At 42.0% G+C, this 19,205-nt stretch overlaps 2 protein-coding genes across 2 annotated transcripts in view; both read left to right on the forward strand.

Annotated features, from left to right (window-relative positions):
- The window catches only part of LOC307271014 (CYFIP-related Rac1 interactor B-like), a 132,510-nt gene that overhangs the window by 27,494 nt on the left and 85,811 nt on the right, over positions 1 to 19,205 (forward strand). The window lies entirely within an intron of this gene.
- On the forward strand, positions 932 to 15,355 carry LOC307271017 (pancreatic secretory granule membrane major glycoprotein GP2-like; the record flags this gene model as incomplete). The annotated part of the gene is made up of 12 exons (XM_080054903.1): positions 932 to 998; positions 1,498 to 1,677; positions 2,004 to 2,134; positions 6,513 to 7,014; positions 7,267 to 7,359; positions 9,895 to 10,082; positions 10,979 to 11,152; positions 11,549 to 11,706; positions 12,275 to 12,523; positions 13,074 to 13,233; positions 14,793 to 14,865; positions 15,348 to 15,355. The coding sequence occupies 12 exons, from the start codon at positions 932 to 934 to the stop codon at positions 15,353 to 15,355; spliced, it is 1,983 nt and encodes a 660-aa protein (XP_079911029.1).

A 19,205-nucleotide genomic window follows, 5' to 3' on the forward strand; every position in this document is an offset into this window, starting at 1 on the left:
GTGGCACTATCCTGCTGCACACAGGCCTTTGGCTGTTAATTATTAAATCACATTTGATTAAACTAATGTAACTTTAAGCAGTTTATGACTAATGTAGAAATAAAATGGTACTAATCGATAGTCACTGTCACTGTGCTGCCACCATGTGGTCAAAACGTGCATAACATAACAGTAAAGAAAACAAACGAAGAAGATGATAGTGTGTGTGTGTGTGAGAGAGAGAGAAAGTGTGAATTAAAATAAAATAAAATAAAATAAAATAAAATAAAATAAAATAAAATAAAATAAAATAAAATAAAATAAAATAAAATAAAATAAAATAAAATAAAATAAAATAAATAAAATAAAATTTAAATTTAATTTAATTTCACTTTGCTTTACTTTTAACAAATTAAACTAAATACCTTCATATCCTTTAACCAATTTAAATTAAACAAACTATCTTAAATCTGCCAAACTCTACCTGTAACTGTTTTAATTAGGCTATATTGTACTTTCACCCATTTCATTTTAATTGCTGCCACTCTTCACCACTGTGTAAATGTTTCAATAGTTTTTTTCTCTTCACCTGTTGTTGTGTATTTGATGTATTTGCATTGAATATTGTTTATGTATTGTTGTTTTTCCTTTGAATTTGTTTTGAACTCAACGCAATAGTAAATGAGGGTCACCCCTCAACTGGTCTCTGGAGGATAAATAAAAGTTAAATGAAAAAATAAATGAAAAAATTAAACTTTACTTTACAATTTAATTTAATTTAATTTAATTTAATTGATATTTTATTTTATTTTATTTTATTTTATTTTATTTTATTTTATTTTATTTTATTTTATTTTATTTTATTTTATTTTATTTTATTTTATTTTATTTTATTTTATTTTATTTTTTTATTTTATTTTATTTTCCCTCTCCAACAGTGAGGTGATTGAAGATGTTCTACCGGATCATGAGTGTGATGCTGCTGCTGCTCGTGGCTGCCTGTTCAGCTCAGACCAGCGGTGAGTCCACACACTGGTTCTACTCTCTGAGAAGGCTTCACAAGCTGTTATATCTGAGCCTCTCTGTGAAGGCTTCACAACCTGTTATATCTGAGCCTCTCTGTGAAGGCTTCACAAGCTGTTATATCTGAGCCTCTCTGAGAAGGGGCTTCACAAGCTGTTATATCTGAGCCTCTCTGTGAAGGCTTCACAAGCTGTTATATCTGAGCCTCTCTGTGAAGGCTTCACAAGCTGTTATATCTGAGCCTCTCTGTGAAGGCTTCACAAGCTGTTATATCTGAGCCTCTCTGAGAAGGCTTCACAACCTGTTATATCTGAGCCTCTCTGTCAAGGTTTCACAAGCTGTTATATCTGACAACTCAAAATACTATATTACTTAAATTCTAAATTAAGAGCTATAAAAATAAATGCAAATGTAATCCTTATAATAAGAAGAGATAATAATAATGTAATATTCTATAAGCGGCTCTAACACTTCCCTTATCCTTTGTATTAAAAGTGGGCGTGTCCTCGGGCTCCGTAGCAACCAGCTGTGACGCGTGTCACCACCGGGCTCGATGCGTCCATGACAACAGAGTCCATGACAACAGTGTTGAGACTGTGGCTGTGTCCTGTCGCTGTGACGACGGTTGGGTGGGAGACGGCTTCACCTGCTACGACCCAAGCTCCTGTAACCAAGGTGTGTGTGTGTGTGTGTGTGTGTGTGTGTGTGTGTGTGTGTGTGTGTGTGTGTGTGCAGACATTGAATTTAATATTCTCAAAATAAGGCCTCGAACAAAGTATATGTCTTCCTTTACAAAGGTCTGACATGTTTAGTTTGCCCTTTACTTGGAGAGGGGTCGTTAAGTGGCAAATCTTAAGATTTTGTTATCAAGAGTATAAAGACACACTTCACAAAGCTATTGGTAGTATATCAATGTGAGTTGTGGTCAGGACTTCCATTACATCCTACGTTTGCTATAGTGCCTTGATGACGTTGGCATTAAATTTAATTTTTGATTTCAGGCTGCTGCAGCCAGGGCTACCGCTGGTCGGCTCTGCAGGGCTGCGTGGACATCGACGAGTGTTTTCTGCCTCAGACTCCATGTGGGCCCGGGGAACGCTGCCACAACACCAAAGGCTCCTTCTCCTGCCTGGTAATATATTATTATCATTATAATAACCTTTATCTAACCAATAGGTCCATGCTTATTATCATTATAATAACCTTCATTTAACCAATAGGTCCATGCTTATTATCATTATAATAACCTTTATTTAACCAATAGGTCCATGCTTATTATCATTATAATAACCTTTATTTAACCAATAGGTCCATGCTTATTATCATTATAATAGCCTTCATTTAACCAATAGGTCCATGCTTATTATCATTATAATAGCCTTCATTTAACCAATAGGTCCATGCTGGTGACTACGGATTTATAACAGCACTTTTTTAAAATATTTTTAACAATTCTTTATTGGAGTGGCGATTTTAGGGCCCTGTTTAAAACATTTTTTTTTAATTATTATTATTTTTTCCTGATAGGCAGCCTAGTTCAGAGATTATGTATTTTTTTCTTTTTCTGGTAGGTACTGTAGTTGTCCACGTTCATCACACAAACACTGATAAATCAATGCTAACAGCTAATCCTCTGATATAGGACCAGTTTGCAATTTCCAAATACTACAGTAATGGTAGGACTGTGGCCACTAGAACTGGTCTCTGGTCAGCAAAGATTTTGAAAACGGCATAAGTGTGCGTGGCAGAATTTCATAAATAAAGGTTTTATTTTTTTAGCAAGATATTTGGTAAGTTTCCCCAATAACATGGTCCTTAAACAAACATTACAATGGATGCTTACATGATTTGGGGATTTTTTTATTATAAATCCTCTTTGCATTGTTTATACAGCATATCACATGATGCCATTCATTCAGGTGTGCGATGACCACCCCACTCTAGGTCTGTGTCCCACCTTGGCCCCCCCACTCTAGGCCTGTGTCCCACCTTGGCCGCCTCAGTCACAATGTCCTGGAAACGCCACTGGGGCTGTCAACCGATTAATAGTTAATAATTGCAACTAATCGCTTTAAAAAATAAAAAATTAGCATTTCACAACAGTTTGAACTCCATATTGTTATACTCAAACAAATGAATACTAGTCTACTAAGACAGATGGAGAGATAGATAGATAGATAGACAGACTAGTCTGTTTACATCAGCGTTACTTATAGCGCGGCTCGCGAGCCGCCCGCATGCAGCTCGCCAAGCTTCTATGTGCGGCTCGCATGGCAGTAAAAAAATACTGTGATATGATCATGCAGTTAAAGCGGCAACGAATAACATTTAAATATCTTTTAAACAGCCTCATGTTTCCTCTCATAATCATAAATTACCTTTAACAGCAAACAAGACCATCAGTGCAAAGAAAGACGTTTTTATATAGTTTTTATTACTGCATTTGATCTGGTCTTACACCCAGTCCAATTTTCGGTTCACGCGTGCATGCTCTATGGTCACATATCCGTATTGGTCGCAGATTTCAGTGTGGTGCAGGAACGCGATTTGAGAAGCCTATGGCTCCAGGTGAGGGAAGGGGAGCGGGAGCCTTGTTTGAGACAGTTATTTGTCGTCAAGATGACTGATAACGGGGCTGAACCATCAAAGAAAAAAAAGAGAATGCAATGAAGAAAAGCTAAAAGGGAGAGTGATAGGCGGGCGGGAGGGCGTTGCCAAGCAACGTATACACAATTTCACGGAGCGAACCTAGACTGCAGTGTTTACTCCTAAATGAATGAGCGGTAGCCTACTAAAACAAAGTTTACTTTGCCTCACCAGCATCATCAGATGACCATTATTCATCTGAAATAGTCATTATTTACAACAACATAAACACATTACCTCATCGTGATCCATACTAACTAACTGCCGTCTCTCGTTCATTCGCTTTGTGTGAGGACACGGGGACTCGCTCAGCTCCGTGAGAGGTGACAATGCATCAACTCATTGCAATCAGGTGTGTTTAGCACTTACTGGCATTAGTTGATGGTGTGTCACTAACCACTCTCTCACGGAGCCGAAAAGAGTCCGGTGCCCTCACACTTTCAACACACGGACATGCACTATATTGCTTCCTGATTATTTGAATCTTGCATGCCCGGCACGAGCTAGAAAACAGCTTCACGACAGCTGGCGTCGTAAAAATACTACCGCTTTTGTTCAAAGGTGTCGCCAACGTGCCATTTTACTCGTAGTAGCTTTAATACAGATATTTCATAAAACCATTAAAAACAGGCAGATCTATAACATCAAATCTGTTAAACTAACGTGGCTGCTCTCTTACAAATAAGTAATAAAAGAATAAGTCAACAACGGCACAAGGTGGAAATACAGACTAGAAAATATCTTTAAACTTGCTCAGCCGTACGCTGACTGACAGCGGGGTTGCCAGATTTGCGGTTTTCATGCATTACAAGGGAGAATGTGCTCTTGGATAGATTGGGCTGTGGGGGAAAAAAATAACTCACAGTCAATAAAAATATGTTATGCATGCCGTCTATCACAAGCATGCTCACGAACATGGAATATATTAAATAATTTGCAAAAAATATATCTCGTTTTATATCGCTAAATTGGAGGACACTAACAACCTGGCAACCATACGCACGGTACCGCAACAACGATAGCTTGGATGCGATTTCAACATTTCATGCTGGTTACTGGTAGCCTGGCATTCCCAGACCTGCCACTAGGCACTGGCAAATTAAATTTGCTGCGCGTGTTGGTCTGGACACGCTCCGTTGAAGCTTATCAAGAAGACCAGAAATCTGGGCTCACGTTTCAATTGGTTCTATCTCATATGGGCGCGCCAGAGCCCTTTATATGGTACTCTGGGGCGGACGTAACCGGATGACGACAGTGACGTGCATGCGACGTCGAAGCCAGTCAGAGATGGCTGCGGATATGTTGTGTGAGTTTGAGACTGCTTTGGCCTCGACCCTTTACGATTTGGAAGACGGCACTCAAATCTTTCATTAGCAAGTAAGTGGAATGTTCTATTTTGCCGACCGACAACGGCAAACGTTTAATTTAACAGTTTAACAGCTGTTCGCTAAACGAAAGGGGCTTACGTCGCCTTGTGCATCGCTCTGATTGGTTGTAGTGCTATCCAACTGCGTGCAGTGGCATTTGAAATGCACGAGTAGGAGCCGCCCCTTGAGTTGGAAATTACAATTGATCGTCGCCAGACCCTCTATCGTTCAAGATATCAGGGTCTGGATTTCCAGGCTAGGTTACTGGTGTTATAAGGACTGAAAGTGATTGAACATGTGCTGAACATTGATAGATTTCTAGTAATAACCAGTTGGGCATCAGGACAGATAAAAAGCTCCACAAACGAGGAAAATTAAGTGTTTTGGCTAAACTGCATATTGTATGTTCACTTTGATCAGGCAGGGTTCCCAATTATTATTCTGAATTATTCCAGAAAAATAATAGGCTGCTAAACAGCTCACATAGGACACAGTTGAATTAGCCTCTTAATTTTCCTCTCATAGTGCACCAGATTGATGCGTAAAACAAAATGTATTCCAGGGGTGTATTATATTAACACACCCATGTTGATTGAATATGTCATTCATAATTTTTTTTTTTTACAAATATTTGAATAAAAAGTAGGATAATCATTTATTCTTCAATAGCTTTGATGTTATGTGATCCAGTGTCTCCAAATTATTCCAGAAATTAGTAGCCTACACAGTCACACAACTCTTAATTTTCCTCCAAAAGTGCACCAGATTGATGCATTCTGGGTTAAAAGGTACCAAATGTTCTTCCCCTCTAAGGACTGGGTTCCCTCAGTTTCACAAAATTCTGTGGGAAATACTGGTTCAAAAATTACATATTAATAAGCAGGCATGCTTATGTATGACTGGATTTATAGCTTTTGATACTTTGCGGTAAAAATGGCTCTCCTGCTGACTTTGTCCTGTCAGTGCGGCTCTCCTGAAAAAAATAGTGAATACCACTGGTTTACATGAACATACAAGTTGGTTTGAACTCCATATTAACATTATAAGGCAAGTCTTAACAGTGTATTTTGAATGAATTCTGTCAAATACTTTTTGTTGGAAGGATTCCACTGTTGAGAAATATGCAAAGAGCACTGACCTTGTATGCTTAGGTCGTATGTGGTAGCTCAAACTAAAAGTACTAGGAGATATTTTGATTCCGTTTTACACAAGGTGTCTTTACCGTTTGACTTTTGGGCTGAGGGGCCGTGTCCAGAGGAAGCACTTCTCTGATACTATCATGAAACGAAATGACATAGTTAGAAGGATTTTGTGGATATGGGTAAACAGGGGCTTTAAGTGTTCCTCACATTAAGACCAGTTTGTGTTTATGTCTCTTTTGGATTTCTCCTCATAGGTTTATTTTCATTATAATAACCTTTATTTAACCAATAGGTCCATGCTGGTGACCACTGATTTATAACAGCACATTTTTTTCAAAACTTCTTTTCCATGTAGGTTGATCTACCACAGCGCTCCGCGGCCCAAACCAGCTCTGTGACATTTTCCTGCGGCGGCAGACCGTGCCCTGCAGGTCAGGACTGCCTCCTGGTGGACGGCACATCTCGCTGCATCGACCCGTGTGATCGTTACACGCCGCTAGACGACGCCTGGAGAGCCACGGACGTCAGGGGGATATCAGGGTCTCGTCACTGCGACCGCCCAGACTATGGTGGCCTGCACTTTCAGGGCTGGTACCGTCTGTTCCTCGGTAGCAGCAGCGTTCAGATGCCAGAGAGATGCATTCAGAAAGACATGTGTGGAACTTCTGTTCCACTGTGGCTGACGACGCCCCACCCGCTGCGCTCTGAAGGCATCAAACTGGTCCCTGTCTGTGGCAGCTATACGGGAGGCTGCTGCCTCTACAAGCAAAACCCAATCCATGTGAAAGCCTGCGCAGGAAACTACTACGTCTACAAGTTCATAAACTCCACTGTGTGCCATGCAACATACTGTGCAGGTAAGCAACAAGTATTCCTTCTATGCGTCACACTGTGGTATCAAGGTTGAGCCAAATGCTAAGATAAAGATCCAGAGGCTTCAGCTGCTAAAGCACAAAGTAAAGTCTAGTTTATCTTTACATCAGACTGACAGCAAATAGACTCCTCATTCCATTATCTGTGTCAGAAGATGGTCATGCCCTGAGGATAATTTAGACCTTTGGTTCCATCAGATTCTCTAGTGGACTCATTTGTTTTGTGTTCCTCATCAGATGTCAACACACAAATACCTGTGTGTGATACCTGCACTGCAGCTGAGACCTGTTTCAGCAATGACACCATCAACTGGAGGTGTGTACCTAAGAGTAAGTGACTATTTTTTTTAAAGCTTTGTTTTTTGGCATTTTCAAGCTTTATTAGATCGTACAGAGTTAAAATGGGGAGACAAAGAGAGAGAGAGAGAGAGACAGAGACAGAGAGAGAGAGAGAGAGAGAGGGGGGATGACCTGCAGTAAAGGTCCATGGGTCGAATTTGAACCCGTGACCACTGCAACAAAGGCTGGAGCCAATATGGTACGCGCTCTATCCACTACACCACCGGAGCGCCCTGTGAGTGACTATTAAACATCCACAATTCAGTCGTCCACTTAAGGGATTGAAAATAGCATGGTCTATTTGGGGGGGGGGGGGGGGGGGTGATATTAAGCTGGAGCCTTTATGATTATAAGATTTCTTTATTTAGAAGGGACAACGCACATTGATAAACATGAGCACTAATGTTCAACATGTAAATGTGCCAGATTTAGCCATGCAGGCTGATGCTAATGTTCACCTGTAGTCCCTGGCAGGCAGGTCGCTTAAAAGAAACAAAAAGAAAACTACAAAAATACAACAAATAAGCACAAAAACGAAATGACACAAGCACAGACAAGTAAAATGACACAATAACTTTTCCAGCCCATAACAGGTTGGTGATGTGTGAAAAACATGAAGCAAGTAGCAAACAGACACAGATGCATGAACATATAGCACGTTAAAACACACATAAGCATTTAAAGAAAGACAAAAAGCACAGACAAGGAGCATACAAGGAGCTTGAATGCAGACAAAAACACAATTAGTAAACACAAAGACAAACATACTATCCCAGATTATCAAGGACGCATATTTGATTTGTCAGTAACCAGTTTTTATTGATTTTGAGAAGGATTTGAGTGATGTAATGTTCCTTAGTTCTGTGGGTATGGTATTCCAAGTATGTGCTGCTCGATAGGAAAAGGCTGACTGCACAAAATAACTTTTTCTATATGGTATTTTACAATCCCCTCTTGTGGATGCTCTGGTGGAAGAGTTTATACTTTGTTTAACAAATTCCTTTAGCGGAGGTGGAGCCATACCATGAAATATTTTATATACAAGTAGAATGTCTGCCAACTTAATCATGTTTTCCCAGTTTAACAAATCATATTTTATCAAGATTTTACAATGGTGATATGAATTTGATTTTTTATCTAGCGTTTTCAAGGCCTGTTTAAAACGTGTTTCAACTGAGCGTAATGTGGTCCGTCCTGTGACCAGCTGGTAAGACAGTAATTAATATGTGAGAAAATCATAGCATGAAGGAACAATCTTGAGGCCTCTGTAGTTAGATTATTCCTGATGTGTCTGATATTTGATAAGTTGAATTTGATTTTGTTTAGGACTTTTTAACTTGTGTTTTGAAAGTTAGCTTAGAATCTATCATTATTCCCAGGTACTTGATTTCTTGGACCACTGAGAGTCTTCTCCCTTCTACTGTCACGTCTGGATCTGGATCGCTGTTTGCAGATTTTGAAAGGAACATACATACAGTTTTTTCAACATTTAGATGCAGACAGGAGTTTGCTAACCAATTTGAAATATTGACCATTGCAGCTGATAGTTCTTCTGCAGCTTGCTTCTTGTTTTTAGCATGTAGATATATGACTGTATCATCAGCGTACATCTGACAGGTGACAGTAGGTGGACAGACTTCAGGTAGGTCATTAATAAATAGACTGAATAACAAGGGACCCAAAATGGAACCTTGGGGTAGACCCACACAAACTTCAGCTATTTGTGAAATGTTATGATCCATTCGAACACATTGTTTCCTCTCTGTAAGGTGTGATTTTATCCATTTGATGACATCAGGTGAAACATTAAACTTTGATAACTTCGTAATTAAGACCTCATGATTAACCAAATCAAAAGCTTTCTTTAAATCAAGTAAAACAGCCCCCACTACTCCACCCTTATCCAATTTAGCCCTAATATTTTCCAAAAGAAAACAATTTGCTGTTTCTGTAGAATGATGTTTTCTAAACCCGAATTGCATAGGATGTAATGGGAAGGAACCTGTATTTAAATGCACTGTGATCTGTTCAGAAATCCATTTTTCTGCAATTTTTGATACGGCTGGAAGAATGCTTATGGGTCTGTAGTTGCTAATGACAGTGTGATCTCCTGATTTGAATACTGGTGTAATTATAGCAGTCTTCCAGGAGCTAGGAAATACTCCTTCATTTATGGAACAATTTACAATATTTGAGATGGAAGGGATGAGTGCCTCCTTATGAGCTTTAATAAATACTGTGTCCATCCCATATACATCCCTTGCCCTTGAGCCATTAAGAGAGGATATAATCATATTCACTTTGGAGTTGGTAATTATAAATTACCTTCATGATTCTGACCTAAAAATAGTTAGATTTTTATTTAATGTCCCATTCAATATATTTTTCTTTCCAGTTAGAAACTTTCACAAAAAATCTGACTACTTCAAAAACATGTCTGATTGAGCTGTGGTTTGTGTACTATAAAATCTGTCGACATGTTGTTGAAGTTGAAAAGACTCTAATTCCCACAATGCCTTGTTCCAGAGCCAGAGTTGGTGTGTGGACGGGACCAGCTGCGTCTGACGGTGGGGAAGAAGTTCCTGGGGAATCTAGGGCTGAACGCCTCCTCTGCTCACCTGATCGACCCGCGCTGCCACGAGCAGGTGGACGGCCCGGAGACCATGTCCTACCTGGTGGACCGAAGGAGGGACGTCTGTGGAAACGTGGTGAAGGTCAGTGTGTTACGATTAGATACTGGACCCAAGAGCAGACAGAGGCAGAGTAGGATTGATGAAAAAGGTTTATTGAACTGAGGTGGGGAAGCTGGTGGTGAATGAATGAGGAAGCCGGGGTGTAGTGAGGCAGGTAGGCAGGCGGGAGGTAGTCGTCCGGAATACTGCAGGCAGAGGAAACACAAGTTAGGAGGACGATCACAAAAACAACAGGAGATGAGAGAGAGAGCGAGGGAGAAAAATTTACTGGAGCCAGGCACGTATAATTACCACTGGAGTGAGAGGTACGATCTGGCAATCGTTGCAGGGGAACCAGGAGTAGATGTAGGTGTGTTGATTGAAGATGCAGGTGTGAGACAGACAGGGGGAGTGGCAGAAGGAGGAGGAGGAACGCACACAGCAGCCAGCTGTGATCACCACACAGTGAGGATCAGATTTCCCAACAGGTCTACCATGTCCTGCCCAGGTCCTATCTGGGTATTTATCACTAGGGGGCTAAATAACTAGACATTAAACTGGCACACACATGAGGCGCTTTCCCACTACATGGTACTGTCTCTACTCTACTCTACTCTACTCTACTCTACTCTACCCTACTCTACTCTACTCTACTCTACTCTACTCTACTCTACTCTACTCTACTCTACTCTACCCTACTCTACTCTACTCTACTCTACTCTACTCTACTCTACTCTACTCTGGTGGGCAGCTAGCTGATCCTTTAAGACAGGATGCAATGCTTGGAATGCGTGTGAGTCTGGGATGAGCCATTTAGAAAGAGTCAGGACATGCTTGCGTTGTCTACACCTGTTGAATAGAAAGGGGCTTTAATAAGTGCAGCCGTGCCTCAGGCTGAAGTCTTGGGCACTGTGAGTCGGGCTGTCCACCTCCTGCAGTCAGGACAAGAGTGGGTCAGGGGCCAGAAAGTTCTCTTCTCTAGCTCAGCTTCTCCCTCCATCGGGACCACAGATGGCTTGGTGGACCAGAACAGAGTCTTCCTGTGTGTGATATCGTCTGCAGGGTTAAGGGCAGAATCCACCTGGATCATTGCCAACTCCTTCTCCCATGCTGTCACATCTGCAAGGCCCCTTCTGGCAGTGCTGCGTCTCTACACAGGAAACTGAGGACGGACTTGTCCACCTTTCTCAGGTCTTTGTCTCCTTTGCTGCTTCCACTGAGGGACTTGAACACAAACTCCTGCATTCTCAGCTCTTCTCATACTTCTGAAATATTATCAAATAATAATGAACTGTAATAACTTCATATATCCTCAAGCGCCATCATCAGGTCAACGTGTTGATGACCAAACAAGATCTGAAAACAATCATTAGCCTTAACAAATGTCAATGTCAAACCGTAGTGGTAAGAGTCCATACCATAGAGGCTCAGTCCCCATTTCATCTCTGTCTCTCCACTCTGTCTAATAAACATGCAAAAACACCCAAAAATTATCTTTTTCTTTACAGAACAACGGGACCCATGTCCTGTACACCAACATTGTGTTCGTGTACCCCCCCGGTCTGACCAAGGAATCGATCCACGTCCCGAGGAGTTTCCAGTTCTCCTGCATCTTCCCGCTGGATGACATCACCAGCCTGGACACCGCCATCAGTTACCAGCCGCTGTGAGTTCACCACCTTCACCGCATCACTGTGGAAGGCAGCCCCTGATTGGTTCATGTAGTCATCAATCTAGCCTCCAGTCAGACCAGACCCTCCCCACTCTCTGTCTGTTAGTGGAAGGCAGCCCCTGATTGGTTCATGTAGTCATCAATCTAGCCTCCAGTCAGACCAGACCCTCCCACTGTCTGTCTGTTAGTGGAAGGCAGCCTCTGATTGGTTCATGTAGTCATCAATCTAGCCTCCAGTCAGACCAGACCCTCCCCACTTTCTGTCTGTTAGTGGAAGGCAGCCCCTGATTGGTTCATGTAGTCATCAATCTAGCCTCCAGTCAGACCGGACCCTCCCCACTTTCTGTCTGTTAGTGGAAGGCAGCCCCTGATTGGTTCATGTAGTCATCAATCTAGCCTCCAGTCAGACCGGACCCTCCCCACTTTCTGTCTGTTAGTGGAAGGCAGCCCCTGATCTATTGAGTACACCTCTACAAGTCTATTAACAAACATTCATCCCAGTTTTGTGTGTTCTTACCTTCTCATTGAGTGTTGTTGGTTGTTGACATGGTCTTCTTAACAGGGCCAGTGGGGAGGGTGTGGTGAGTTCAGGCGATCCCACCAGAGCCTCCATGACTCTGTACACGAGGCCGGACTTCAGCGAGGCGTTCCCCGCCGGGCCGGTCCGCCTGCCGCTTGGCTCCGCCCTGCACGTTGGCGTATCCGTGAACAACACTGAATACGACGGCTTCGGGCTGCTGCTGGAAACCTGCTACGTCACAAACTCTCCCAACGCCAGTGACGCACACAGACACTTCCTCATCCAGAGCAGGTGACCACCACAAACTGCTATCTCTGTAAACAGGCTTTTTAGCTTATTTTTACCAAATGTGTTTTTAAGTAATGAGCAGACTGCAGTTCCTCCAACGTCCACTAGATGTTGCTGTTATCAAACTAACTGTGTTGGAGTGAATGTGAAAACTTGTCGACTTATAGTCAGTATATGGGTTTCAGATAATCATCCTTCTTGCCAGTTAGATGGCAGATTTTCAAAGTAAAATTTGAGCTAACCAAGGCCATAGCCATGGAATTGACATGGGGGTTGGATCAAATCTCCAATTTTTTTTTTGAAATTTGGAAAACTAATTCCGTGTCATTCTAAATTATATTTCAAAAATCAATAATTATTTTGATGATGTGTGCCTCTCGAGGTATAGCAGTTTTCTTATTCATCTATGTTTTTCATATCTATGTTGGGGTGGGAGGGGGGGCATTTTGAGCATATTTAAATACTGGGGGGATGTGTCCCTCTCAATGTATATTATATATGTATATTGGAGATAACAACAGATTTGAGCTGCTGTGTGATTGTCTCCCTCCAGGTGTCCCGTTGACCGGCGCCATGTGAAGGTGATTGAGAGCGGTGCTTCGCGGCGAGCTCGTTTCTCTGCTCTGTTCTTCCTGTACCAAGGGACGTATGAGGACGTTTACCTGCACTGCAGAATCAGCATGTGTGACCGGAGCAGCGCCTCCTGCAGCCCTGTGAGTGCACCTGTCTGAGCAATGGGCCCGATGACCGCTTTCAAGTTATACCGGTTATATGTAAGGGTTAATGCCCGACGAGGTGTCCAGGTATCAGGAGTTAATGGACACCGTGGAGGCGAGAACTGTCCGACGCGCAGCGGAGGACAGTTGCCTTCACGAAGTCCATTAATCCCTGATACCTGGACACCTCGAAGGGCATTAACCCGCTTATACCATAGTCACCTACTAATAAAAATAATAATTAGACCAATCAGTTATATTTTCATGCCTTTTTGCGATCAAATTAGATTTTTTTTGAACGAAACTAGATTTGTTTCGAACGAATAACAACTTGTTTCCACAGCAACGCCCGAGACCCCGTATAATAACTGGAATACCCATTGCAAACCCATAAGGTTCTTATGTAATGAAAACGTAGTTCAGTACTCCAGTCAATAGGAACAACCAAGGATACGACCTGGCAACGACATAATTTGGCTTTAACGGTGCGTTCAAATTGTACTGGGAAGTCGGACCGGGGATAATACGAGCAACGGGAGACTGCGGCAGCTGTTAGCCACAGACCTACTGTTATGCTAGCAATATACAAAGTCAAAAAACATTGCGCACGCTGTACAAACAGTAAATGTAATCACCCAACATGTTTAACAACAGTTCCACCGAGCTAACAAAGCATTTCCCCCAAAATAAATAACGCATTTCACGGAGAATGTGACTGGCGAACATGTGTATTACGGGCTACAGCCTGAAGTTACGTGAGGCAGTGACTGACTGACAGCAGTAGCCTATGTCCAGATAGACAGTGAAGCCGGTCTTTGGTGGCTAAACACATGTAAACTCAGTTACAAACCTTTTGTCAAATTAAACAGGGGTCTTACTCACCTTTTTAACGAGATAACCATTGACGTTTAACCAGAGGACATTAAGTTTAGCCACTTTATTGTACTACTATCGTTACTACAGCTCTTGTGTTACGACTCGAGCGCCATCCTGTGGTGTCCAGAGGCTATTGCACGGCAGGATATTTTAGGCTTTATAAATCCCAAATCCCTTATCAACACAGTTTAATCAGCGGCGAGCCGGCGACGCAGTGGACAGAATGTAAACAGTTCCATAGGTGTCCATACATCAGAAGTTAATCCACACCCATGGAATGTACTCCAGCCAATCAGAATAGAGTATTCACACAGACTATGGTATAAGCAGTAATAATGTAATATAATAATATAAAAGTAAAAGGTTGTATGCAGTTTGAAACAGTCAAGGTTTCAAAACAGTTATTATTTTGCGTCATGCTGTTCTAAGGTATTAGCGCCCCCTGCAGCCCTGTGAGTGTACCTGTCCTCCTGTCCTCATAAACACATAACATTCTGACATATAATAAATATTAGTTTTATTATTTTAGGGTGAAAGCCGACTATCAGGAGCAATTTATAAACGTATAAACTTTGACAGCCCTAATATATGTTTTTATTATTGTCTTAATGTCTGTTGATAAACTTTCTCTATTAATAAACTTGAAAATAATCTATAAAATCTTCTTCTCTGTTTTTAAGAACTGTTCAAGGCGTCGGGCTCGGTCTGCAGCCTCCTCCTATCAGCTTCCTGTCGCTGTTGGACCAATCAGCTGTGAGTATTTCCCTCCAATACTCAATACATCTTAAGTTCTCCAGCACTTTATATATGGATGAAATGCGTGTTGAGATTTCAGGGAAAGCAGAGAAGTTTAAACAGCCTTTCCTGGACTATATAACAGCACTGAAGGGACCTACATGACACCTCGTTGACTTTTTCTGCTTAACATTTACCTTTTTAGTCTAAACAAGTTCCTTAGAAACCTGTTAAGTAGTACGCCATGTTAGTCGTTAAATTTATTTTGTTTTTTGTTTTTGTGTTCACTTTTTCAGTTGCGTGTGTTTGAGTTCTTTAAAAAAAAGATAAAAAGTCCAAAAATAAAGTATTTAAAAAATATAAACAAACACATCTGTTGTTCTCTGGAACATGGGCTGCGTTCCAATCACTATACTATCTACTATTTAGTATAGTAGAAAAAGGATAACACATGGTCTTCAGGTTCTGATCAATAAATGTTTCTCTGTTTCTGTCTACAGGGTTTTGAGGAGCAGAAGATGTCGCAGCTTTTTACTTTCACTGATTCATTTTATTCATTAACACAAAATCAGCTGATCATTGTCACCAGCAACAATCACTAGCTGGGTTTACATGGACACTTCAATTCTGATTTAAACGTTTTTTAAGGCCTAACCGAATGAAACCGTTCCATAGAAAGTCCTTATTCTGAACAAACAGGACGAACAGAATGACATTTCATTTGGTTGCAGAGCGGTGATTTAAAGCTTTTGATAAACTGATCAAAAGTAAAATTATATGTAAATGATTTGGCTTGATTACTTTGGTGGTTTGTTCTGAGCATGCTCACTAACTTTATGTACGTGTCGTGTATTAAACAAAATGGCTGCTCCAAAAAGGAGATGGACATCGTCGGACACAACATTTAATTCAAATTCTTTGAGATTTTAGTTTCATTGGAAAGATTAACGGGGGAAAGTCAGGAACAGTTAACTTTTTAACAAGTACAGGAAAAATAAAATAAAATTAGCAACAGTCCGCTCTCACCAAAGCAAACGATGGCAGAAGCACTTTGCACGTGTCAAACTGCTTGAATGCTCAGCGTATGTTCACACACATCTGATCCATTCATTGTATTAAACGTCCATGTAACAGTAAAGTTGGAATCTGAAAACTGAATTCATCCATTCTGTTTGAAGAAATATTAACCATGTTAACTAATCAATCAATCCTTATAAACACTGTGAAATCAACAAAACTTGAAGCTGATTATTTTTTATTTTTGTGATGATTAAACAAAAATAAAGCATGAATATATTACATTTGTCTTTGAGTCTGTTTTGTACCCGAGTCAAAACTTTTCAGTTTTATTTATTATTTATTCATATACTTTTCCACTTCTTTCATGTGTAACAGTAACTGCCCAGACTTTAGTGGTTATAGCTGCATGTTCAGGTACTCAAAAAGGCAAAAGCGTCAAAAGGTCACACTCGGCTCGCTAAGTCTTTTCTTAGATCTCAAATCCTTTTCGTTGAGCTATCAAGTTGCAATGATTCTCACTCAATCTCGAGTTTGTCGATAAAAACTGAGGCAACTTTGCTGGTTCTGGCTGAATGTTTAGGCACTGAAAAATTGTCCTGCCGACGCAAATTGCATAACTGATACCATTTCTCTGACATTTGTTCTCCTCTGTCTATCTTCCATGATTGGCTGAGCGTTGCCCCGGGGGTTCTCTCCCTCTGTCTACCAAGCACTCTCCATGCTACTCGACTGACTCCGAGTTCTGTGCGGAATCAGCTGTCCTAGGAACCGATGCTCCCCGCCTGCTATTGCCTCACATCAGCACTGATTCACCGTCCATCAGGATAGTACTCTTTCTACTCGCTTGCTTGTTCAATCTTTAAATTCATTTTTGCTTGGCTCATTGGTTGCCTGTCTGTCCTCTTCCAGTTTTCCCTGGTCGTGACGAGACGGTGTGGATCTGGTCGCCCCTCCAGTAACATCTGAGAATGGACCATCAAAGCGAAAGATGTTGCAGTGGTTAAGGACGCCACCTGGAGACGTGGGATGTAATCCCGGCGATGGAAACCTTAGTTTTACCTGGTGGAGACGAGACGGTGTGGATCCTCTGGCAGCATCTGAAGTCTTCCTGCATCCACACTATTCGCAATTTACTTAGTATTACCATGTAATCACCTGGTCAATGATCAAATTCCTTCGTGATTTTCTCTACTTATGACATCTATTGCAGTATGTCCGTCCTGGGAGAGGGATCCCTTACTTTGTCGACTCTCCCTGAGATTTCTTAAAGTTTTTTCTCAGCTGAGCTAAGGGTGTAAGGGCAGGGTGTCATATTGTATCATATTGTATCATATTGTATGAAATGTAAAGCCCACTGAGACAAATGTATTTGTGATTTTGGGCTATACTAATAAAACTGATTTTGATTCACTGTAAAGGTCAAAAGGTCGCCAGTGTTCCCCAATGGACAAGATCTGACATTTGGGACATCATCAGAATCAATTAGTTTTTTGTTCATATTTCCATAAAAATTATCCCAGAGACCCTACCATACCATGTGTAGATCTGCTCTTTGTTTGCAGAGCTCCTGAAGCCTCTCCTGAAGCCCCTCCCTCACCTCGTTAACTGCCACCTACACCGTTTTCTTACACCTTAACTTGTTTTTGAGTACTCTATGTTGCTTCCCTGAGCCGGGTCATAACACCCTATATTGGACCACACCCACGTTCATTTGCCCCCTAGCACTGTTCACCCCTGCACCGCAAGCCTTACAAATCTGACTAGATTTCCATAGGAACATTTTTGAAAGGGTAAATTAATGGGAAGTTTTATCCAAATGGACACTGGACTTTTGAGTACTAATGTTTGACATTAAAGTTCTGAAACAGTACATTTATTTTGCTCTAACCACTACACCACAAGCGCCCCCTAGAAGAAGTTAGTTCTTTATATTTAAAAAAAAATAATAATTAAATTCAGTAGATTTTCTTCAAATCTTAGGGTTGGATGGTTCGATCTCCTGTCTCTCCGCCAAACGTCCAAGTGTCCCTGGGCAAAGAGACACTGAACCCTAAATGTCTCCTGATAGTTAGCTTGCACCCTGCGTGGTAGCTGCTGCTGCTATCGGTGTATGAATGTGTGTGTGAACGGGTGAATGTGTACAAAACAATGTAAAGCGCTTTGGTTCTGTGAAAAACCAGGGAAAAGAGATATATAAGTGAAGTCCATTTACTTTATCATTGTTTTTGCAAGATGGCGCCCGTGATGGCAAGCCGTCCGCCTCGCTCTTTCGCTGTTACGTTTGTTTTCCTGCTCCTATTGCTTTTTGATTTCGGATATGTTTCCGCTCTGCTGGCATATGATCGCCAAACCCTCCTCGACCTCAGGGCTTGGTCTGAGTCCCTGTTGCCATCTGATCGCCCACTTTTCGATCAGCAAACACCGGTGCTGGCGGACATTCCCGATCACCTGCGCCGACTGCCTACTGTCTCTCCCCGGAGGGATCGTGACCAAAAGTCACGCTCCAACGGACCCTGCGGCTCCGAACACCGATGCCGGCTATCATGCCCTCTCCCCCAGAGAAAGCGCTCTAGAAGACGTGGGAAACGCGCCGGTGTGATTGCCCGTCTCAAAGCTCACCTGAGAGTATTTTCCTCATCTGAGTTGCGCCTAGGATTTTCTCCCTCAGCCCGGCTCGTATGCAGCCGATGGATCCGCCCTGTCTTCCCGGAGCCAGCGCCGCTGATTACTCCGGTTAACGGACCCGCTACCTTGGCACAGCTTAAAGCTGGAAGCTCGCGGAGAAAGTTTATTTACATCCAGCCTCCCGACACCGGCTCCATCTCATCCACCTGGCTTGCCGCTCTTCCTGTCGCATCGCGGACACGTCATCAGAGTGCAGCCACCGCGGTAAGGAATATCGCCGGGAACATCGCGAGACTGTGCCATACTGTGTGTGATGGAAGGAGAGGTGTTGATCCTACCCTGCTCTGTCCCATCCAGAGGTCTACTGATCAATCACACATTAAAACTGAACTCTTTAATGCACAGTCCCTGTCAAATAAATCAAGCCTGGTTCATGATCACATTCTTGATAAAGATATTGACCTGATGTGCCTCACTGAGACCTGGCACAAACCTGAGGTTTTCTCAGCATTAAATGAAGCCTGCCCCCCCGGATACAGTTACCTGCAGAGGGCTCGCTGCACTGGCCGAGGTGGTGGCCTGGCGGTAATTTACCGCGACACTCTCAAGCTGTCTCCTCTGTCTCTTCCTGATGTGTCCTCTTTTGAATATCTGGCCTTCAAATCAAAAACCCCTTCCAATATCAATGCTGTACTGATCTACCGGCCGCCCAA

Source organism: Ammodytes marinus (genome assembly GCF_949987685.1).
Source record: "Ammodytes marinus genome assembly, contig: scaffold_47, whole genome shotgun sequence".
Taxonomy (NCBI): Eukaryota; Metazoa; Chordata; class Actinopteri; order Uranoscopiformes; family Ammodytidae; genus Ammodytes; species Ammodytes marinus.